Source organism: Rhea americana, unplaced genomic scaffold (assembly GCF_003343005.1).
Source record: "Rhea americana isolate MKP2758 unplaced genomic scaffold, rheAme1 scaffold_546, whole genome shotgun sequence".
Classification (NCBI taxonomy): domain Eukaryota; kingdom Metazoa; phylum Chordata; class Aves; order Rheiformes; family Rheidae; genus Rhea; species Rhea americana.
In genome coordinates this window covers 119,763-142,530 of record NW_028186697.1, presented here as the reverse complement: position 1 = coordinate 142,530, position 22,768 = coordinate 119,763, and the positions used below count along the sequence as shown (strand labels likewise).

General features: G+C 54.6%; 1 protein-coding gene across 1 annotated transcript in view; it reads left to right on the top strand.

Moving 5' to 3' along the window:
* IGF2BP1 (insulin like growth factor 2 mRNA binding protein 1) overlaps positions 1–21,175 on the top strand; it is a gene marked incomplete at its 5' end in the record, with an annotated part of 24,533 nt that extends 3,358 nt beyond the window's left edge. Inside the window, 13 exons of the mRNA XM_085318623.1 lie at positions 13,116–13,164; positions 13,693–13,744; positions 14,317–14,380; positions 16,268–16,549; positions 17,294–17,428; positions 17,680–17,802; positions 18,351–18,486; positions 18,619–18,741; positions 19,051–19,167; positions 19,441–19,515; positions 19,906–20,037; positions 20,200–20,313; positions 21,053–21,175. Coding sequence (XP_085174749.1) covers positions 13,116–13,164; positions 13,693–13,744; positions 14,317–14,380; positions 16,268–16,549; positions 17,294–17,428; positions 17,680–17,802; positions 18,351–18,486; positions 18,619–18,741; positions 19,051–19,167; positions 19,441–19,515; positions 19,906–20,037; positions 20,200–20,313; positions 21,053–21,145 — 1,495 coding nt within the window. The remainder of the gene's footprint in view (positions 1–13,115; positions 13,165–13,692; positions 13,745–14,316; positions 14,381–16,267; positions 16,550–17,293; positions 17,429–17,679; positions 17,803–18,350; positions 18,487–18,618; positions 18,742–19,050; positions 19,168–19,440; positions 19,516–19,905; positions 20,038–20,199; positions 20,314–21,052) is intronic.
* Positions 21,176–22,768: the final 1,593 nt, after the last annotated feature.

Sequence of the window (22,768 nt, the reverse complement as noted above, 5' to 3'; positions counted from 1 at the left end):
GGGGGGGGGGGGAGGGAGTAGGTCTCTGTGCACTGCAAAGCCCTAAGCAGATAGCATTAAAAGGAATGAATGAATGAATGAATAAAGGAGGAGGGGTGAAGGGGGGAAAAAAGTGAATCCATCAGGCAGACATTCCAAATATGAGGAATGTGGAAGTGAGTCGACCAGAGAGAATGAAACCAAGTAATTGGGGGGAAATAGTGAGTTTGGCTGATAACAGTCAATATACTTAAAACTAAAAGGATTTGTTCAGGGCATTTTTAAGTAGAGGCAATTCATAAACAACATGTGTGTTTAAAGAGTCAGTGAACTCCCAAGCAGGAGTGGGAATTACTATATGTTATTAATTACATGAAGATTTAGTGTAGCGTACAGCAAACTGGGTGGATAAATCTTGAATTGTGATTTTATTTTTTTTCGGGCTTTGTTTCAAATTAATGCATTTGCACACTGCAGAAGTGCTCTTTTGTATGTGCATGATCATRGAATTAATTACTCGTAACGAAATATTTAAAAACTTTTGATAACAGCCAGCGTAAATTCTTTATTCTTAAGTATTAATTTGAAAATACGCCTTGCTACCTAGAATTCTGTGGATTCTGTGAAAATTTAACCTAAAAAATTGCAGTAGTTCTTCTTTTGTGTGTGTATAAAATAAAGATACTGTCTCAAATGCTGAGGCAACATAGTTTTTAAAGCCATTCTTAAGATTGTTCACTTCCTCTAGAACAGGTCAGTTTTAGAAGTTACAGTATCACTTAAAAAATAGCAACATTCTTGTTTACAACAGTGTTTGAGGACTGAAACATGGATGAGTGCTACTTTCTAAGAATTTTGAGTTCAATGTGATTTYGTTTGTTATTTTTTGATACCTAAAAAAAAGTAAGAATCTTAAGACTTCTTTTTGGATTTCATGGATGTCCAGGTCTTAGCTAAAAGGCAGTATTTAAATATGTATTTTGCACCTTTGAGAACTGGAGTAATTTGCAAATCAATAAGGTTTGATCCATTCCTGCTGGGGAAAAAAAAAACTAGAAAAAAATTATCATTTTCATCTTCCAGCTGGAGCGAATTTCATCAGTTAGGTTCAAGCCTGAGATAATCTGACCGGTTTTAATAAACCTGGGAGAAAGAATATGCTTAATAAGGGGCAGCCTTGCTTTCCTTCTTTCCAAGGAGCAGCCGTACCTGGCCAGCAGGTAGCGAAGCTGCGATTGAGGYGCAAACTCCGGTTTTGCACCGGGGAAGATGCGGTCCGCCACGGATGCCCTCTGCTAAGAGTGCGGTGGTTTTCAGTTTAGAAGGAAAGAAGATTTGCCTCCCCGGAGAACAGGCGTTGCCGGGGCTCAGGGCGCTTCTCCGCTTTAATTTCTTTCTGTCTTTGCCTTTTAGGTTAAGAACCGAGCAAACAAACCCCAGCGATGCGGCTAAGGGAAGCGGGGTTAAAGTCCTCGCTTTGAAAATCGAGACCTGTTGAGAATTTAGAAATGTGGAAGACTTCTGCCCGCCGCTGCCCCCTCCCCCTGCCCCGACCCCGGCAGCGTTAATGGTTTCCAGAGTTGCCGGTAGGGTCTGGGAGCGTTCAGGAAGCGCGAGAGGCTGCTCGGCGCGGCCCCGGGTTAGCCCAGGGCTTTGCCGCTCAAGGAGGAGGCGAGAGCCTCCCGGCCGCTTTCCCCCTTCTCCTTGCAGCCGGCTCGCTGGCCCCGAGCGCCCACTTTTGGCTGCCGAGCAGATAAGGCTAAAACAGRGGACAGAAGGGGTAAAAAGGCCAAAACAGAAGTGTATAGGTCACATGTTATCATTAGCTGATGGGTCGAGTCTCTGTGCGCCTTTAAATACTTATTCTGCCCCATCTGGAGCCTGAAAATGCCCAGGGAGGGTTTTCCACCGGAGGATGGGGAGGTGCTGAAAAATGCACTCGCCCAGCGAAGTTTATGCAATTTAAAACCCCGGCGGAGGCACAGGCGAGAAGGGGCTCGGAGACCGGGCTGGCCTAACGCAGCGTCCTGCCTCCGCTGCCAGCCGCCCGGGGAGAAGCGCGAGAAAGGCTGCCGAGGCGGTTCCGGCGCGGTCCGCTCACCGGGAAAGGTTTTCCGAACCTGTTCCAGTGTGAAAGCCGGGAGCCCAGACCCGCGAGGTTTCTCCTGCGCTTTGTTTCATGCTGCCTCTGTGCCCTGTTGTCTTGTTATTACCGGCAAACGTGCAAAGCCTTTCGCGAGTTTRGCTAGGAAACCCTTTTTCTGGGGGTGTCACCGAAGGCTGCTAGCTCGGCTTGGCTTGTTTTCTTCGATTCYGGAAAATCGCGGGTGCGTCTCTCCGCCCGTTCCCGCCGCCGCCGTCGTGCCTCTGCGGGAACCCCGGAGCCGATCTGCCCGCCCGGCCCTCGAAACCCGGCGCGCGTGTAGACGGGAAGGGCTGTGACGCTGTTTAAAACCTCCCGAACCGAACCCGGCTGTTGGGTTTGCACTCCGCGAYAGCGTCCCGGCGAAACGAGCATTCGTCTCTGTTGGAAAGTCAATGTAGGGTGCTATTTTAAACTGATTTTCTTGAAGCCAGCATGTGTTTTCTTATTCTGATTGAATAGCAACTAATTGAAGGATAGCAGAAACCAATTCCTGCTCGATTTATACCCCGGGGCCGTAGCCCCCTCTTGCAGATGCACGAGAGGTCTTGGCGGTTTTAATGCGTCGGCTGTGCGGGACGCGGCTTTCCGAAGCCGCGCGCTCTCCGCAACGCCGGCTCCCGCGCCCGGAGCCGATTCCCGCGGCTGCGGCTTGGCCGTGCCCGGGCTCTGAAGTGCGGGTGCCGCTGCCGAGCCGGGGGCGCCGGGGCGACCTGCACGCGGTGGGAAGCCCCTGTGTCCGCCTCTTCCTTCCCGCTCCGGCGTCCTTTGCAGCCCTCCACGTGGGAGCTTCCCCAGCGGGACTTGTAATAAAATCCCRGCAGTGGAGGACGTTTTGTTGAGATTCTCCTGCGGAGCCTCACGCAGGACGAATCAGTGCGGCTGGTGTCAGAGATGGGGCAAAATCGGGCAAAATCCATAACCAAGGCGGGAGCGGAGCAGCTTGCTCTTTCTCCTTCTCGCTGTTGCCGTGCGAGAGGGCGTCACGAGCAGCAGAGGCGYGAGAGCATCCTCAGGCTGAGCCGACTTCCCGGGGCGCGAGAGCGGGGCAGCCCCGGCCGCTCTCCAGAAAACGGGAAAATAAACAAGAATCTCTGCGTCTGTCTGTCTCGGAGGAGCGCTCGCGATCCTGCAGGAAATGGGTCATTTATTTTATTGTAACTGACACTTGGGAGCCCTGACATGGTCAGAGCTGAAATTTCACACTTTTCTGGCTACTGGAATTGTCTCGTCCGGATGGTGAAAACCAGTTTTAGGGAATAAAACATAACCCATGTGTATGCCGGGCAGAGCTGGATCCACGCTTTGTTTTTAGGAGCAATCCGCCCGGTCGAGTTTAAAGCGCTGCAAAGGCAGCGAGAATACAATAAAAGCAGCGGCGAAGCCGAGCACCAGGAACGGCTCGGAGCTGGCAGGGCTCCACGGAGAGCGCAGCAAGATGCAAATCCCGCGCCGGCCGGGGGTATCGCGCAGTGCAAACAGCGCTCGAGATTACAGCAACGTCGATCTGCACAAAACGGAGAAAGTTTTGATGCTGCCGAAGGTCCCGCTGCCGTTTCCTTTTACAAAAGCAGAGATCCTTTGGGAACTGCCTCCTTTGCCAGTGCTAACCRGACGGGAGAATTATGATCTAGATCCAAGAGAGGGGGGAAGAAAAGGGTGCGCAGGGCCAGATTTCCCAACTTGCATTGAAGCGTCTGAATAAAAGCTGCATTTTCAGAAGTGATCAGTGCCTGGTGTGCCGAGCACTCTTGAAAAACGTGACTGTCACGGTTCCTCCTCGTCTCGTAGCGTTTGGATCCACCAGCTCGAATGGGCACGGAGAAAACCTTTGACAGGGGGACCGAACCYCACACTTCCTTAAGGAAACGTTTAGGGATCTGCGTGCGGAAAAGACTGGGAACTGTGGCTCTGGATGCAGAATAAGGGGTTGTGAAGAGAGCTACCTGCAAGGAAATGACATCTTTATTAGGATATTGCAGCCAACAACCAGTGTATTCCTCGGAGAGGCTGGGAAGCACGCTATCCTCGCCAGCAAGGCTGCTGGGGAGGCGTGAGTGCTGCTGCTGCGCCTTATAGTGTCCCTCGTAGCCACATTATTCCTTGTTTAATGCTGGTCTTATCCAAGCAGAATCTGTCACTGGAGTGGGTAGTAATAATAATAATTAAAAAAATATATGTGTGTATTTATATATATAAAACATATATATTTGTACACACACATGTATTTGTGCGTGAGCATACCTGATTTCTTGAAGTCAGCTGCGCTTTGAAGGCATTAACTTGTGTTTTGTCATCTCTCTCTGGCACAAGAGTATTTGCAAACAAATTGATCAAGTGAGCAAAGACTAGAGGAAAACGGGGACCTGCTCTACCAGAAAAAGGAGCGCGTGGCTGCTGTGCTCCTTTGCAGAGCTGTTTGTTCAGGGATGATTTCCTGGGAAACCATGAACCTGCTCCGAATTTGTGCTTTTAGGCTCGGATTCACAAGGTTCCCGAGGACGTGTTTTTAAGCATCCTTTTGAGGTTAACRGGACTCCCTCGATGTTAAAATGAGGCATGTGCTGAATTTGAGCCTAAATATACAACTTTATGTGAACTTTATATAGTCACTGTTCAGTTTGCAATTGCAGCTGAACTAATAACGAAACAAATTGCTCCGATATCTGTAGCCTCCTCTTGCTTATGGATAGGATGCAGAGAGGCTGCGACTTTTATATTTGATACGTACTTGAGGGGAGCGAGTTTCTGTAACTTTTTTAATGCTGCAGGTTGAGGGGAGAGGTTTTGCCGGTGAGCCTTTGCCCGGCACGTGATAAAGCTGCTGCGCCTTCCCGGCTGCGCGTGCCTGGCACGAATATTTGCACAGCGCAAATTTTATATTTGGTTTCCCCAAATACTTGTTCATGCAATTTTGAAAGCTACTTTCCACCACTGTTTGTGCCGGTAAAATATATATATATATATATATATACTTGGCCACGTGAGTGTTTATGGAAGGCAGATGGGAGACAGGGCATGAACATGTCTGAAGGGAATTCAAATAGGAAAAAATCCAGATCAGACACTCGGGCAGCTTTGTGCTGGATTTCCCTAACTGTGCATTGAATTTATTTGAYGTTTATCAGTTTGGCTTTTAATATTGCCTATATCAAAGCAGTGGAGGGCTTTAAGGGACTCGGGCACTGCTCTTTACGCTGTAATGTGGTGTATGGGCAGCGWAGGAGAAAAATCCTAGCTCTGCTGTCGTGTGAGCAAGGGCAGTTTTCTAGCTCCTGCCTTGCCCTATCCAGTCTTTTCCCCTTTTTTTCCTCTTATTCCCTGTCCTCTCCACCAAAAAAAGAAAAAAGAAAAAAGAGAGTTGCTTGCTCCTGCGCCGGGTCGGCCCGGCTGAGGCTGGATGGGTGCCCTCTTTGCGCCTACCCTGAAGGGTGATCTCTGCCCCGGGGTGATCCTGGGGCTCGGTTGGACACTGTAAATTTTTTGATTTTGATGGAAAACTCTATATTGTGTTTCCTTTTAAGAGTTTTGCTTGATTCTCACCTCCTTTTTGAAGAGAGGGTGCAAGAGAAAGTGGATCRGGCTTCAGGCTTTGACCGGAGCCGGTGAAAAACTTTATTCTTYCATTTCAAATTTGTGTCGTAATTGCAAAAAAACCCAACCCAACCCAACCCACTGTCCGCGTGCAGTCATCGCCCTGGTTTAACCCGATGGGGCTTAAAAACAGCCTCCGCACCGCTGGGCCGGAGCCCTGCACGGAGACCGTCCCGTGCYGACGCGGAACCGGCTCCGTCTGACGACCCTGCATCCGCCGGGGGCTGCGGCGTCAGACCTCCTTCTGCAAATGAAACATCCTTTTGGCTTTGCTGCAACGTGCCCGCCTGTCCCACCTCGGGATCAGCCTGGAAAACCTCACAAATCACAAGTAGTTTTGCTTCCTCCTCTTCCTCACCGATACTTGCACKTGCTTGTATGTATGGAGGCATCAAATCTTTGCAAGTCTTAACTAAACCTCCCTCAGCTCAGGCTGTTGCGGTGCTCTGAGCTCAAGGCGTTTGCAAGATCGCCGGTAACGGCCCAATATCCTGGGGATTTGGAAACGGAATAAAAAGACAGCCTCTGCTGCTTTTCTTCTTGCGAAACTAAATGAAACGTGTCTCAGTGACAGCTGTCAATCACCCTGGTTATTACCCTAGCAAAGATGTTTAATATGAAGCAATTGAAGTGATCTAAGACCCACCAGSAGCACGTGCGGACGTGGGAACGGGTGCCCTTTCCGCTGCGCTGGGGTGTCCCATTGCTGTCACGGCACGTGGGAGCTGGTGTGAACTCCACTTGCAGCAGCCCCTAGTCCACTCCCACCACCACAGCCACTGGAAACCAGTTAGAAACACAGCCCGGGGGYTGGAGGAGGGCAGAACTGCCCTCTCATGGCAAGGAGAAGTGGGTAAGAGGTTTGTGGCCCTGGTGGTAGCACCCTCCCGCAGGGTGCCACGGAGAGAGGAACTCGCTAAAACTGTGCTGTTGGTTTCACGCCTTCAGTAATTCCATTTTGTGTGTTGGATTTGGGGGAGGATGGCAGGAATCTGGTAGACGGACAGATCTGCCGTGTTAAGTGACTGAAGTGGCAGCTCCTGGAAGCCCGTGACTGGGCGAAAATCTGGTCTCAGCATCCTCTCTAGTCTAAGGCAGCTTTCAGCCCTCGTGGATGAAGGGAGATGCTCTGAAATGTGATGTAAAACYATCCTAAAGGTCTCGAAAAACCAAAATACCAAATATACTTTTATCTCATATGTGCTTTTATTCGTGCGTTCTGTGTAACAGCAAGGATGGAGAGAAGTTCACAGCCATTTGGAGYTGAAAGTGCTCACTTTGACCTGTTTAACATGTGTGGGTGATGTTGCRTATTCCCTTGACCATCTGCCTTAGAGTTTGCTGTGTTGTGTTGTTCGTAGACGGTTGCTCCTTGTGGTCTCTGAAGTGCTTTGAGATCCATGGGTGAAAGATGGGGTGAAGACCAAGTTTGATATTCTCCAGAGGCAAAGATCTATCAGCTCATTTCAGTGGCCAGCTACTTGGTAGCAACGCGACCAGGCTGCAGCGTGTTTAGAGTTGGCTGGAAGGGTATTTCCACAATCCTCTGATCATTTTTCAGAAGCATCACGTGCCACTAGAGGTTTGGTGTTGGGATGCTGGTTGTGGGCATCCGTAGAGCTTAGCTGTCCATGCATTGCTTGGCTTTGTGGCGTGTTCAGAGCATGAGAAAAAGCCTTTCCATACATGGCAACTCGCCAGCAAATTAGAATGGAAAGGTAATGCAAAATGGACACGTTATATAAAACTCATCTATCTTTCCTCTCTATTACTTACTGTTAAATTTGTCCTGTTCTCAGATACTTGATATATTGACTTTGGCAAGAAGCAAATGCAGAAGTCTAGGAGCTGATGAGAGTCTTCCTCTGGGCAAGATGAGGATAAAGGTTCTTGTCAGAGGTGTCTTTGAGATTTCTTGCATTTTTTGAAGCATGGAGCATTGGCTGCTCTCAGAGGTCATCACTTACCTAGGTGGATATGGCGTGTGCTGCATGCCAGGACCAAGCGGCTCCCTGTCCAGCTGTGACCAAAGGAACAAACGAGGAATGGAAAGGTAGCACAGCCACAACAGGTTGACAGAGGAGGGAATATGAGCCAGAGCATCTTTTCCCAGGTTTTAGGCATCAACCTGTCCCTTCCCTCTGTACCCAAGATGCAGCAGCTCTTTTAAAGGCATTCTCTGAGGTTTTCAAAGGGACATTTGTGGACAACTCCTCATTCTCGGCAGCTCCTGGAAAAATCTCATCAATTATTACGCGTGATTCTCCGTGTGCAAAGTGGTTCCGAAAGAGAGGTAATGGGCAGAAACCAATTAAACAGATTTATGAGTCCAAAATCAAATTGCGGTTGCTGAGATGATGGATGGAAAGGATTAATCACATTGTGCCGGCTTACCAGAGATAATTGCTAGCCAAGGCGAGTAGATTTGAGCATGATCCTTGCATGAAGGATGCACACACGTTTCTCTGCAATCCCATGGCCGGTTCGCTTCTGCCACCGTCCTTCCTCTTGCAAGCTCCATGCCAGAAGCTGAAGGTCTTTATTGACTTCTTAAAGGCCTGGTCTGCTCGGGAGGGGCCCCTTGCATCGGTTCTCTTCCCCTCGCTAGCAAACCTTCAAGGGACTGAGCCCTGGTTGCGCTCAGGTTTTCCTGCCGCTGCTTTAATCTAGTCGTTATATATGTTTGCATATTTCTTTCTCACCCTCCTCTTTCTTTTATTCCACCCTCAAATCTCTTCCTCGCCAGCCGCCCTGCCGTTCTGCGCTCCCGTTGCACGYGCGCAGCTGGGGCCGCGCTCGGCCGCCGGCGCCGCTTTGCCCCGGCGAGCGGGGAGCAGCGCGGTCACGGCGGGGTTGGGATTTGGAGGCTGGCGAGCACCGGCGTTGGGAGGCAGGCGAGCAGCAGCTTGAAAGCACACAAAATGCTCTCCGAAGCGAGCGTGCACTAGGAGACGTGTGTGTCGCGCCGGTGGATGCTGCAGGAGGGGAGAGGCGGTGGCGCCGGCGGCGCTAAGTCGAGGGCTGGAGGAAGCGTTTTGGAGGCAGCGATGGTTCTCAGCTGAGATGCCCCTCGCGCCCTCGTTAAGCRAGACACAGAAAAGTTGTTGTGTAAATCGATGTTTCCTAAGAAATCCAAGAGCTGAGTCTCTCTTCAGGGAAGGAAAATGGATACCGTTCTCCCTTCCCGGTTACGTTCCTGCCAGATGCTGCTCAATTGCAGCGCTGCCGGATGCTGCTGAGCTGTTTTAGGGCTTTTTTAGGGTTTTCCTCCTCTTTTTCCTTGCTTGGGGTGCGTGTGCGACTGTCACCTGCTGCACATCGTGGCTCGGGGTCGGAGTCCAAATCCCGCCTTGACCAGCAGCTCGGGGGGATGAGGCCAGCGATGCACGAGGGGGGGCGGTGGGTGCCCTGGGCGGCGCGGGCTGGGGGGACGCGTGCGGCAGCGGCGCGGCCAGGAGAGGGCAGCGACGATCGTAACGCTGGCAGCAAACCTCAAAAAAAACCAGGAAAAAGAAAAAGCTGGAGGATCCGGGGTCTCGCTGCAATGCCCCCCCCCTCCGTGGCCCTCGGGGCAGGTTTTGACGATGTGCTCTAAGCTAACGGACGCGACGTTTGGTGTCGCGGCGTCAGGGAATAAAGYAGATGCGATGGCTCCGGATCTCCGCGCTCTGCTTTAAGGCTCTCTGCAAGCTCGGGAGGGTTTTTCTGCGGTYTCTCCCCGTTGCGGTGCTGAGGGTTTGCTTGCGGACTGCAAAGGTTGGGAAAGCCGGAGCGGGACCCGCTGCACCTTGGTGAAGAGCTGGGGTAGGACGGCAGRTACCTGAGCTTGGTCCGGCCTTGGTGAGGAGATGCTTGGGCAGATTCCTCCYCCGGAGGGGTCCGTCTCACCCGGAGAACCCGCGCTCCCGGGCTTTCCCGCTGCAGAAAGGCGGCTTGGACTTAGAGCAGGATTCAAACCTCCGCTTGTGCTTGTGCGTATCTCAACCCTTGCTAACGCGGCCGTCGAGGAAGGAATTAGGACGCTGGTCTTGCTTCTTCCCCGCCAGCCTGGGAGCGCTTCCCGGCCGGGCTGGCGCCTGCCCCTCTCCTTTCCGAAGGCCGCGCGGAGGCAGTATCGGAAATATTGCTGCCTCGCCGAGAGCCTGACAAATTGAGAGTATCGGTTTGTAAGGGAAAAGCGAGCAATTTCAGCCACAACTTTTCTCCGAGTCCCCCTGGCAACGTTTGTGTCTTAGCAACCGCATTTTCCTATTTAAAAATGTTTAAAACATTAAAAAACAACAACAACAACACATTAAGCACACGATTAAGTGCTTTCCTGAATCAAAGCCTAACTAGATAAATGAAAAGCTGTTAATTGAATCAGGGATGCACTGTGTTTTCAGCCCCCCAATTTGCATAACATTTGCATGTGATTGAAAAGCCATCATTAATGTTATTTAGTTCTAGTAGGTCCCCCAATGTCTCTGGCTTGGACCAGACGGGTTGGAAGCCATCCTCCTCCAGCCCCGAGGAATTCCCTAAATTGCTTCTTCCGGCCTCGGTGGGAGATGGCCCAAATTGGCTCGTCGGTCGGGGCCGGGGATTGCCCGGAGCTTGGCTGCTGCGGCCGCGGCGCTTGGCTCGTTCCGCTTCCCGGTGCCCCGAGTCGCCTCTGCTTTGGGAAATGCGCCGTGGGGGCCGGAGAAGCTCCTGCACCCCAGGAGGTGTCAGGCGTAAGATGCCTCGGAGGAGGAGGAGGAGGAGGAGGAGGAAGGGACTCAGAGTCCTAAGGAAGCAGGAGGCTCTTGCCGCCCTGTCGAAGGCGATGGCTGGCCTTGGGCTGGGGGAAATGCGAGAAGGGGGGAACCTGCTGGCTGAACCTGGGCTTGGACGTTCTGCAGTGAGATTAAAAAAGGCAAAAGAAAAAAAAATCCAGTCGGGGCTTCCTAATTCACTGGTGGAGGAGGRATTGGCCCGTGGTGGCCATGGACACCCCTCAGCATAGGCTCTTCCATTCCTCATCCCTAAGTAACGGCGTCTTTGTTAAGAAAGTGCTGTGTCCTCTCTCGRGTAAACGCTAAAGTTTTCCCGTTGGCTTGTAACTGCCGCACTTCACCCCCGGGGACGAGCGAGCGTGCCCGTCCACGGCCCGTGGGCTGCGCGAGCGCGCTGTCGCGCCTGTTCGCAGAGTGGGCGATGCCTGCCTTTTTGATCGGGTGTCAGGAAGGCGTTTTTATTTCTATTTCTGGTTTGTTTTTCTTTTTCTTTTCCCCAYGGGCTGAAAGCACGTGCTTTGCTTTGGCCTGTCCTCCGCAGCCGGAGGATTTGAAGCTGCCGTGCTCTGCCGGTCCTGCAGCCACAGCTCCAACCTGTTCCTGTGCCGAGCTCTTGAAGGAGAGGGCGATGACGGCCAGCGCCGGGAAAGCCTCGGAGGGAGCCGCTCCGGCTGCCTTGGCCCTGCGCGGTCGCGAGGGGCCGAGCCGAGGTGCTCTGTCGGGGCGGGGGGACGACGCCGGGTCCCGGGGCGGCAGGACGTGGCAGAGCCCCTCTGCTGCAGCCGCGTTGCACCGCGCCGGTGCAAAGACCCCGGATGTCCCTGCCTCGCCGGGACCTGGGGGGCGTCGGGATGTGGGTATACACATCCGCGCCRCGGACTGGAGGAATTAGCAAATCATTAACGTATTAATGAAACCAGCCCGGCCAAGCCCGTTCGGCGCCCGCGCCGGGCGCGGTGCGATGCCTGGCTCCGACCCGTTCCTCCCGCCGGGATGTGGAAGTGRAGATCCAGTCTGCTCTCTTTTTTTTTAATAAAAAGGGGAGAAAATCAGATGCTACCAGCAGACTTGGGGCGCGAGGCCGTGAAGGGCTCTTTTCTCTCGGCGGCGCGTTCGATTCCGCTCACGTAGGCGCCGAGCACATGCTCCGCCGGCGCCGCGCTCGGCCGAGGCGTTCGTGGCAGGGGGTGGGTGGCTGGCGAGGCGCTTTCCTCCGGCGCTTTCAGCCCCTCTGACCCTCCCCGGCCCGTGACATTCTTTGCATTCGCAGTTTCTTAATCTCTCGCCCATTCATTTCGGGGTGCCGATTAGCATGTCAACAGGAGCGCTGGTTTCGGACGGGGCTCCCTTCCCCCGCTTCCTTCCCGCCGCCCTCCTCGCTCCAAGCATTGCAATTTTAAGTTTTTTTCTTTTTTTATTCCCCCCTCGTCCACTCAGTTTGCATCCACGGCAGCGGCGAAATCGGGTGTTTGGGAGGCAGCCGGCCGGCTGAGGCGGCCACGGCGCTAAAACCCGTTTCTGCCCCGTTTTGCCTTTCCGAAGGGGCGAGAAGCCCCACGGCCTCCCGGCCGTCCCGCCCCGAATCCGGGAAAATGTCGCTTGGCGCTTTGTGCCAATCCAGSCGGCCGAAGGGGCCTTCCCCCGGTGTCCGGGGACGCGCAACCTGCGCGTTTGAGTAATCCTGGCTGCTTTTGACCTCTCCGTAGCGGAACRGTTTCCTCTGCTCCTCGGTGAAGCCACCGTCCGGATTCGCGTGACCGGGAGACGAGGACGTGGCGTCTCGTTTTCTCTCCTCTTCTGGATCGCTTTGCCCCTCGGGTCCGCGGGGGGGTGCAGAGCCGGGTGCCAYGGCCCCCCGCCGCGCTGGCGAGGGCTTCCCGGGGCGCCGAGCTCCCGCACGCGCTGCCTTTCCCGCGCGGGAGTTTCRCGTGCGGAGGGGGCTGGAGGCTTTTCTGCGCTCCAGGGCTTGGTTTTCCGGATTGCTGGCGCAGAAGCCGCAGGGTTGGCGGTGCCCGCGGGGGCTGAAAGGCCCCAGTGGGGCGCAGAGCCGGGTGCCGGGCGCTTGCCGGCGGCAGCGAGCCGAGCCTGGAGGCTCCGCGCACCCCTCAGCTGTCAGCAGCAGCTGCCGGCAGCAGGAGAAGTAAATTCAGCCTCAGAATTAAAAAAAAGGAGTGTCTATTTTGGGAGAAGGGAGGTAAGAAAGAGCCAAAAACGCGGGCGGCGAGGCGGGCTGGTGTCAGCCGGGTGTCACGGCCGGCGCCTCCCTGCCTCGAGGTTTCGGACGCTGCTTTTTTGCTCCCCAGTCCTTGCATTGAATCCGGCCAAACTCTTCCTGCTTTTTGAGCTGGGGCTGCAGGAGGGCTGTAGCCAGTGCAGAAAGTCCGGGGGGAAATGTTGTCAGCTCTGTCGTGGCATGCCGGATGCTCCCGGCATTGATCCGGGTGTTCCCGGGCCCGTCGTGCTCCTCTGCAAGGTGGGAGCAAGGGCCGGGCGTCGTTCGCAGAAAGCCATCGGATACCCCGGTAGCACATGGAAATGCAGAGCTTGGCTGACGCATCTACGTCAACACGAAAAAATGCAATGCGAGACAGGTGTAGTTTTGACACCAGATTTGGTTTTGAATCACTTTTCATTTATTTCAGGAGCCGGAAAATACAAATCCGAAACATCCCACCCCAGCTGCGATGGGAGGTAAGAGCAGCACCGGAGGGCCCTGGGCAAGCACAGCCTACGAGCCACAGGGAAGCGTAGATCAGATTTAAGGACCAATTCCCATGCAGGTTTCTGTACTTGGGATTAAAGTTGATTTGTGCTTTTCCTTGTTCTTAATTGGAAATAATTATAGCAGACCCATGTAGCTTATTCCTCTTCAATTACAGGAGTAAATTCTACTGATGCAAGCAATGTAAATGCTTCCAACCAAATCCCCATTAGTAATAAGGTTATATGATTTATCTGGTGTACAAGGAAGAAAATAGATCCCTTTTTCCAGCCTGCTGCTGGGACCTTTCCCTGCCTGTTTCCCCTCCACCCCCCAAAACCGACCTCAGCTGGCTCCTGAGGCCCCGTCGTCCGGTGTCCTGGGGCAGCCGGTACCCTCGTTACTCTAATTGCTTGTGAAATCTTAATGACTAGAAAGCTGCATTTATTGATCGATCGTATTTCCTCGGGTCTGTCCTGATGGACCCAGTGTAACGCGGTTTCTTCTCCGTTTTCCAGGTTCTGGATGGTTTGCTAGCCCAGTATGGTACCGTAGAGAATTGTGAGCAAGGTAAGAGTGGAAAAAAAAAGAAGTCAATTTGTTGTTATTTGGGTATAGCCCCAGGAGCCCCGGGCTGTCGGCGTTTCCCCCGCGCCGCCGGGGAACCCTCCGCGGGGGATGCCGGGGCGCGGGCGTCCTCCTCCTGACGGCTTCCCACCTCGGCTCCGTCGGGCAAGGTGTAAGGACCTCTCTGGAGGCTGGTGGGGAACTATCTGTCTCCGCTCGACAGATTTTTATCTCGGCCTCTAATGGCGATCGGTTGAGACAGCGAGGTTTAATATTGCCCCCRGGATGTTTAATGAGAGCGTGGTTACCATAAGCCTCCTGGAAATGGAAAGGAGGGCTCGGAGGAGCCCTGGAGACGGTCCCCGGGCTCCGGCAGGGGAGAGCGCAGGGGGTTAGGTTTGGGGCTGTCTCCTTTTGCTGGTTAGCGCAGAGAGCGATGATGCTTTGGGAGCCCGCAAGCGAGGCAGGAAGGTCGCGGTTCCCTGGGGACACGAAACGCGGGGACGGGTCACTTCGGGGTGTGCTTGGCCCCGGTCGCTCGCCCCGGCTCTGATTTCTGCCTCCTTTGCTCCAAGTGAACACGGACAGCGAGACGGCCGTCGTGAACGTCACCTACGCGAACCGGGAGCAGACCCGACAGTGAGTGACCCGCGGCCCCGCTCGCYGTCCCCCTCGGAGCCACACGTTGCCCCGATGGGAAACGCGGCTCCGCTCTCTGCCCCTTTCTTATTTGTGGATAGCATCATTTCTGATGCTGGGTGTCAGAGTCACTTCACCCCAAGAATCATAAGGTTTGGGTGAAAAATGAGGCAAATGTAGGAGAAGATTAAAGACATAAGTTTTTATTCCAAGGATGGCTGAGGTTTTCTTGTATTTATATTATTTCAGGAATTGCAGCTTCAGAAAARGTAGTAATGAGATTAAATATCATAGGAGCATAGTAGGCATGAGACAACACATATCCCTACTGGGTGATGGCAATAGCACTGGGAGACTTTCAGCTCCGTGCTTCTCCATCCTGCCTGGGGAAGATTAGGCTTTACACTAAATGCAAATGGAAAATTAATTGGGTCTTCGCTGCTGTGTTTATTTCCCTTTCCTTTTTGCCTAGATGAAGGGCTCTGGAAAGCTGTAAAAGGGATGGGATCAGCACTTTGCTTGGAGGGGAGCCAGGGAGAGCGCAGGCACTGATTGATAGATTTTTATCCAGGAAGGTTTACGTCATCGAGTCTGGCACTTCTCAAATGTGGCCGCTGCGGCCACGCTGCCGGCCCCGGGGATTTCGCGTGCGGTCACTCCGCGAAAACGTGCGCTTCCAAAGCGCCTCCTGCCCCGTAACGCTTCAACTGTCAGAGCTGCGGCCGCCGCGAATTTGCTGCGGTCGCGTGTGCGGCCACAGCAAAACTTCATCTGAGAACCGCCGGCTCGTTTTACTTGTAATAACACAGGGGAGAGAGCCGTGCCCTGCGGGTCCTGTGCCACCCAGCGATGCCCAGGTCTTGGGCTTAAAGCTGTGGTTTCAAGGCCCTTAATCTCCTGGCTAGCACCGGATCAGGTTAAAGGCTGCAGGTTTTCCGGCTGGGGAAGCTCGGGACAGAGAAGCTTTATCCACGCAGCTCTGCCGGGCAGTTGTCTCCCGACGCTGGTGGCAGGCAGACGAGCATGGCTTGGCCCATCCTGGAGATCCAGTCCTGTTCCCTGGTGCTCGGATTTAGCCGCCGATGCCTTTCTCTGCCTTTCGGTAGATGCTCGTTTCTCCTCCAGGGAATACGCAGACTTAACATTGAGTGTCCTTCTGGCTTGGGTCCTTCGTATCCTGCAGGGAAGGTTTCTGCTTGCTCAGTTGTGGGTTTCTTTCTTTTTTTCTTTCTTTCTTTCTTTTTTTTTTTTTTCCAAGAGTTGAGTCACTGACTGCTTTCCAGAGAGCCAGAGTTTGGGCTGTCTCCGTAGAAACCTTGGGAATGAGAGTTGTGGAGACCTGTGGCAGAGAGCAGCTGCTTTGCTCTTGCTGCCAGCCCCATCTATCGACAGCTTTCAGGTCTTGCAGCCAACCCCCAGAACGCCTGCCAGGAGATGGATGTAAAATGTTGGGGAAAAAATCATAAAAGTGGAGCCCTAGGAAAGACTCCCTGACTCATCGTGTCCAGCCCTGCCCTCATCCAGTCCTGTGCCCGTTGCTTTCATCCCTTGCCGTGAGGTTGGAGGCTTGGAGAGGGTCCCTTTAAAACACTTTGGCTCAGCCAGGCTGGGTGGGAAGTCCTACCAGGTCCCTACGGCATCGGGGGAATCTCCTTCCCTCACTCCGGAGCTTCCTCGCTGGGAGCTGTGCCAGGGAGGCCTTGGCCCGTTCCGATTCCCAGTCCCTCGACGGGGTGCCGAGCTGCTGTCCGGATACCTTGCTCTGTCCCGCTTGCCCGTGTGCGGCCCTGGAAGCTGCAGGAGCCGAGCAGCGGGATGCAAACAGCTGGGTAAGCTGGAAAACTCCCCCCCCGGCACCAACCCCTTCTCTTTCTGCTTCCCCTCCAGAGCAATCATGAAGCTGAACGGACACCAGCTGGAGAACCATGCGCTGAAAGTCTCCTACATCCCCGACGAGCAGTCCATGCAAGGGCCGGAGAACGGGCGACGGGGCGGCTTCGGGGCCCGGGGCGCCCCCAGGCAGGGCTCCCCCGTCACCGCGGGGGCACCTGTCAAGCAGCAGCCGGTGGACATCCCCCTCCGCCTCCTGGTGCCCACGCAGTACGTGGGCGCTATCATTGGCAAGGAAGGGGCCACCATCAGGAACATCACCAAGCAGACGCAGTCCAAGTGAGTCCCTTCTCCTCCGGTTCTCCAGCTGGGGCTTTGTTTGCACCTAGTTTAGCAACGTGATCTGCAGAGGTTGCTCCTGAGAAGGGGCTGTTAGCCGATCGCCCGGCAGCCTCCGTCTCCGGCATTCCCACTGCGCGGGGTTGTGCTGTCCGAGCGCCAAGTTCCCACGCCGTTTGCTAGCCAGACTTTCTGTCTGAGCTGCCTCATTTCTCTCCCTTTCCAGGACTGCCCTGGCTGCAATGGGATCCCCAGGCTCCYCACTGCAGGGCAGCAGAATGGCTTTGGGGAGCGTGTGGGGAGATCACTAGCTCAGGGGATCACTGGCTCATCTGGCCTCCTTTAGCATGAGCTTGTTGAGCTTCACCCTGATGTTCTTGCTTTTGGGCCACYGACTTGTATTGGCTGCAGCTCTTCTCCCCCAAGGAAGGCTTTATCTCAGACACAAAGTAATGGACAGCCCACCCTGTCCCCCAGACACCAGCTAATTAATCCTATTACTTAAAATAAATAGCTGCTGATGCCTTATTCTGATTTCTGTGAGTTGAGCTTTAGCCGCTGTCTGTGTCCGTGTTGGATAAGGGGCTGGGAGTTGACTCCTCCTGCATTCCTCCAYGCAGGTTCTCGCGTGCGGGTTTGAGGGCTGTTTGGGGAGAGCAGCAGCCGGCACTCGCCTCYGGGAAGCCACCGAGCCTGGTGTCCTCTCCCTGGTGCTCATCTCAGTGTTGCTTTGTGCACTTGCAGGATTGATGTGCACCGGAAAGAGAAYGCGGGAGCTGCAGAAAAAGCCATCAGCATCCATTCCACCCCGGAGGGCTGCTCTGCTGCCTGCAAGATGATTTTGGAGATCATGCAGAAGGAGGCGAAAGACACCAAGACGTAAGGTTTCCCTCTTCCTCCCAGYGCATGCACATCCCATCTGTGGCTCTTTGATGGGTTGCAATATCTTCCTGATGCCCAGAGCTGGGTGATGCTGCACGCGGGAGCCTTGACTCTGCACTGCTTGGCTTAGGGGAGACTTGGGCTACAGAGCATGGGGACTTTAGCCTCCCCCGTCACTTTGTACCAAATCCCTCCCCTTTTGGCTGCAGTAATCATTAATGTTGATTTTTTCCCATTCCTCCCTCAAGAGCTGATGAAGTGCCTCTGAAAATCTTGGCCCATAACAACTTTGTGGGGCGCCTGATTGGCAAAGAAGGGCGAAACTTGAAGAAAGTGGAGCAGGACACAGAGACAAAAATCACCATCTCCTCGTAAGGCTCCTTGTGCCCTTTGCCTCTTCCTGGAAAAACAGGGCAGGCCTTTCTCAGCACGGSGGTGCTCGCGGTGGCGGGGTGATGTGACTAAGGCAGGCTGAGATGTCTATCTGTCCCTGGGAAACCTGCCTGAGCCATGGCTACTTTACTCCCTGAAGATCTCCTGAAAAATCTTGGTGTTGTATTTTATTTATTCCCCTCCTCTTTCCTTCAAGGATGTGCTGCAGCATTTGGRGCTGGCTAGCTGGGTTTTGCAGCCAGGGAGGACTGTGTTTGGGCTCTTCTGTCATGTCTGGGGAAGAGAGGGTTGACTTCCCAGTGCAGACTGGGATGCTGGTCCCTGCTCAGGGTGGGAATAGGCAGGTGCTGCCTTTACAGTGCTAAGACCCTGCTGTGATGGTCACAGCAGCATCCCTGGTGTCCAGCACTCCTGGTCTCCACCTTCAGAAACGGAAGGAGGACCTGGCACACCACCTGCCCATTGGGAGGCAGGGCAAGGGGGCGGGATGGCCGCTCCACCAGGATGACGCTTGGTTTCCTCTCAGCTTGCAGGACCTGACTCTGTACAACCCCGAAAGGACCATCACGGTGAAGGGCTCCATTGAGAACTGCTGCAAAGCAGAGCAGGAGATCATGAAGAAAGTGCGAGAAGCCTACGAGAACGACGTGGCAGCCATGAGTGTGAGYGCGGTTTGGGTCGAAGAGGGCAGCTCCGCTGGGGGAAAGGCCTTGCTCTGCTGCTGGTCTGATCTGAGCTCTCCCAAGAGGATGCTCTGACCAAAGCAATGAGTATTTCTCTCCTCACATCCTCAGTTACAATCTCACCTCATCCCTGGCCTCAACCTGGCTGCGGTTGGCCTCTTCCCTGCCTCCTCCAACGCAGTACCTCCTCCGCCGAGCAGCGTCTCCGGGGCAGCTCCGTACAGCTCCTTTATGGTAAGTGAGCAGCTCGCCAGTGTGAACTGCTCCTATTTCTAGCTCTGGGAAGCTGTTGGCTCTTCCCTAGTGTGCAAGGCTGGATCTTCCCTGCATGGAGAAGGTTTTGATCCAGCTGGGTGCTGCATCTGGTCTTTGAAGCTCCTGCAGACCCAAAGGAGAGAGTGCTCAGTCTCTAACAGGGCCAGGCCCCGGCTCAGTCCAGCACCTTTGGGAGCTGCATGGGTGTCGCTTGGGCCAGCAGAGGGGGATTTGAGTTCTCGTGGCTGAACTGAGCCTGAACGGTGATGCCACGTGCTCTGCCTGCAGCCTCCGGAGCAAGAGACCGTGCACGTCTTCATCCCCGCTCAGGCAGTCGGCGCGATCATCGGCAAGAAGGGCCAGCACATTAAGCAGCTCTCGCGGTTCGCAAGTGCCTCTATCAAGGTAGCCTTTTCCTGGCGAGGAGCACTTTTTATTTGGCTAGCAGGCTCAGCAGCACCCTCTTGCAAAGCTGATGACTTCCCAGCTGGGGGAGGAAAAGCCAAACCTTAAAACCCTGGGCGTTACGTTCRGGTGACTGATCCTGGTGGGCGCGTGGCCCCTGAGCCCAGGACGCCGGGCAGAGGGCGGGGGGGGAGAGGGCACCCCAGCGAGCCGGCACTCCGGGTGCCCGTGCCATCGTCCCGCGGCCGTGACCACCTCTCTGCTCCCTTTCAGATTGCACCTCCGGAGACGCCGGACTCCAAAGTGCGCATGGTCGTCATTACGGGCCCTCCGGAAGCTCAGTTCAAGGTTCCTCCGTTGCTGCAGTCTCGGCGGGGGATTGGGCTCCGCCGGCGCCCTTGCTGCACGGCTCGGCCCTCCTGCCGCGCCGYGCCGCGCCGCGCCGGCAGCGCTTCGCCGCCGCTCCTGGGGGAGCCCGTTTCCTTCCCCACGTAGCGATAAGGGGAAAGCAGAGCGGCCGCATCCCTGCCCAACGTGCATTTGAAAGCCCCCGAACTGGTGGTTGCGTTAACACAGCTTCATCCCTCCCCGGGGCTCAGATGGCCCCAAAACAGGAGGCAGCTGCGTTTTGTGCGGCTCGGGGGGGGGGGAGACCCAGCTCTGCTGCTGGGGCTGGGGATGGCAAGGCCAGGGCAGCTCTCGAGTCGAATTTGACCCTTTCTTCCCTCCCCGCTGCAGGCACAGGGCAGGATTTATGGGAAACTCAAGGAAGAGAACTTTTTTGGACCTAAAGAAGAAGTAAAGTTGGAGACGCAYATCCGGGTCCCTGCCTCAGCCGCGGGAAGGGTCATCGGCAAAGGAGGCAAAACGGTAAGCGAAACTCGAGTTTGGAAGGAGCTGAGTGGGAGCGCTTTCCTGGGACTGCTCACGACCCCGGCGGGATGCGGAGGCCGGATGAGTGGGATTTGCCCGGTGGGTCGGTTTGCAGGAAGGGTGACGGGTAACGGGGTGGGCTCTGCCCCTTCCCCGCAGGTCAACGAGCTGCAGAACCTGACGGCGGCCGAGGTGGTGGTGCCGCGGGATCAGACCCCCGACGAGAACGAGCAGGTCATCGTGAAGATCATTGGGCATTTCTACGCCAGCCAGGTAGAGCTAGGGAAATCCGGGGCCCAGCGTGCGCTTGTGGATTCTCCGATGTCTCGTAAGGGTTGTGTTCACTTRGCACCTCTCCTCCTGCGGGAGTTTTTCCTCCTCTTGGCAGTTGATTTTTGCAGAATTGGATAGCCGTGAGGTGCCCCCTGTGTCCYGTGGGATTGCACGGGCAGGGGGTCTCGGAGGTGGTTGAGGGAGGAAGGAAAGAGAATTGCTCGAGTGCRTGCACACACGCACACGCACGTTTGCAGAGCATGACCGCGTAACCCTGACTTCCTGAGGAAACCAGCCTAAAAACGGGGCAGGAAGGGATCTCCGGGAGTCGCCTGGTCAGCTCTGCTCACGTCGCTCCTGGCAGGCCGGCGCGTCTCGCGTCCTCAAAGCCACCGGGCAGGGAGATCCCGCGCTGCGGAGACCGTCCTGCCTCTTCAGCAGAGGCTCGGTYGGGCCTGAGCCAGGCTCTGCTCTTCTCCACCGCTGCAGATGCATCTGAAGCCACCTGCTTTTCCCTCCTTTCCCCCGGCCTAAGCGGCCAGCGTTTGCTTCGCTCGCTCGCCCGGGTCGGACCGTCGGGTCGGGGCGGCGGGACTCTTCCCTCCGGTTGCTCCGCGCCTTTTCCCGACGAAACGCAAGCTCGTTTCCCTCTCCGCGGGGTCCGAAGAGCGCGGGCGGCGGCGGTCGGGGCGGGCGCGGGGCGGCCGCCCAGCTCGGCCTCCGCTCTTGTCGTCCCCAGATGGCACAGCGCAAGATCCGCGACATCCTGGCCCAGGTGAAGCAGCAGCATCAGAAGGGACAGAGCGGCCAGACGCAGGCGCGAAGGAAATAGGAGCAGCAACGACGGCAACGGGAAGAGTGGAACRAGCCAGTGCCAGGCTTAAGAGTGGCTGGGAATCAGTTACCTTAGACAGATGCTAATTTTTCATTACCCGATCGAGATTAAAAGGCAGTTTGATTGGCTTCCGAGGTAGATGTCTAGGTTCAAACCAGACCGCACCATCGGATCCGTTTCTCGCTCCGTGTGCCAGAACAGCTACTTAAATGAAGTGAGACGTGCTGCAACGCGGCGGGCGGACCTGACGCGCTCCCGCTGCCGCGGCCGGAGCGGCGCGGAGACGCTCGCTCCCCTCTTGCTGGTGCAGCATTTGCCCTCTCATTTAAGTAGCCTTTGGAGGTACAAAGCCACCCCGGTCGCTGCGTCCCCCCCGTCCCTCCCCAGCAGCACGGCTGGCAAAAAAATTCCCAGAGCAGTGTTACACCTTTTGGAGCATTGGATTTTTATTTTGACCTTCCAATTTTTTGTAATTACTCTTTTTTTATATTTTTTTTAAAAGACTACCAGTGGGCTGTTACCAACTCCCATTGGTAACGAGATCCACTGCGGGCAAAAAAAAAAAAAAAAAAAAAAAAAAAACCCAAAAAAAAAAAATGCCACAGCACCAAGTAGGTTTGGGTCCCTTGGGAGCTCTGCACTGCCTGAGCCCCCGTGCCGCCCGCGGGCAGGCGGGGGGAGAGCTTTCCTCCCGCCGTGCCGCGTGCAGCGCACCACCTTGCAAAGCCTTAGGAGCCAGGAGAGCACCTCTRTTTTCCAGGGCGTTTTTTTTTTTCTTTCATTTGTTTGATTGTTGCTTTTGATTTTAGTTTAGTTTAAAAGAAAAAAAAAAGATTTTTTTTTTTGAAGCCTATGAAACGATGGTGGAAGCAGGACGTGCAACTTAAGGAATGGTCGTTTTTCTCCATGACCTCAGTTACGGGCACGATGACCCATCCTAGGGACGAGGAAAACTGTCCAGGAAAGGGAAAGGGGCAAAGGGAAAGGTTTTGATTTTTCCCTCTTCCCTTGAAGCAAGAGTAAAAAAACAAACAAAGAAAAAAACCCAAGAAAACCCTACTTGGTAGGAAACCTGAATTAATCTTCATCTATTAACTAGATGCTTGCAGAAGAGTGAAGGCTGGGGGGTTCTCCAAGAGCTTAAGAGATTTTRGGGTGCAAAGGAGGATGGAGCTTAAGGCCACGCAGGATTTGGGTTTGGATTTGCCACAATCCTCCCGGCTGAACCCGGAGAAGTTTTGGCACCGGAGCTTCCCCAGCGTCCAGGCGGAGGGGAGGGATCGCGGCCGCCGTGGCCGAGTCCTCTGAGATCYGGGCACGTCCGTGTCCGGCCTCGGTTTCCCCACCTGGAGTAGCTGATTTGCGCCCCAAATTCCCTTCGGCTTTTTGCAAAAACACATCCAGGGGCATTTTTTTTTTTTTACTAGCGCACTGGGAAGATGCCAGTTCACGTCARCTCTCCCGGGGTTATTTGTCTTTCATTTCCCCTCTGATCTCTCCAGGTGGGGGCAAAAATATATCTGAAATTTGGCACATTTTTATTATTTCTTAAAGATTTTTTTTCCTTATTTTTTAAAAAAGAACGCCCTCCTTTCTGCAGCAAGAGTAACTGTTCTCATG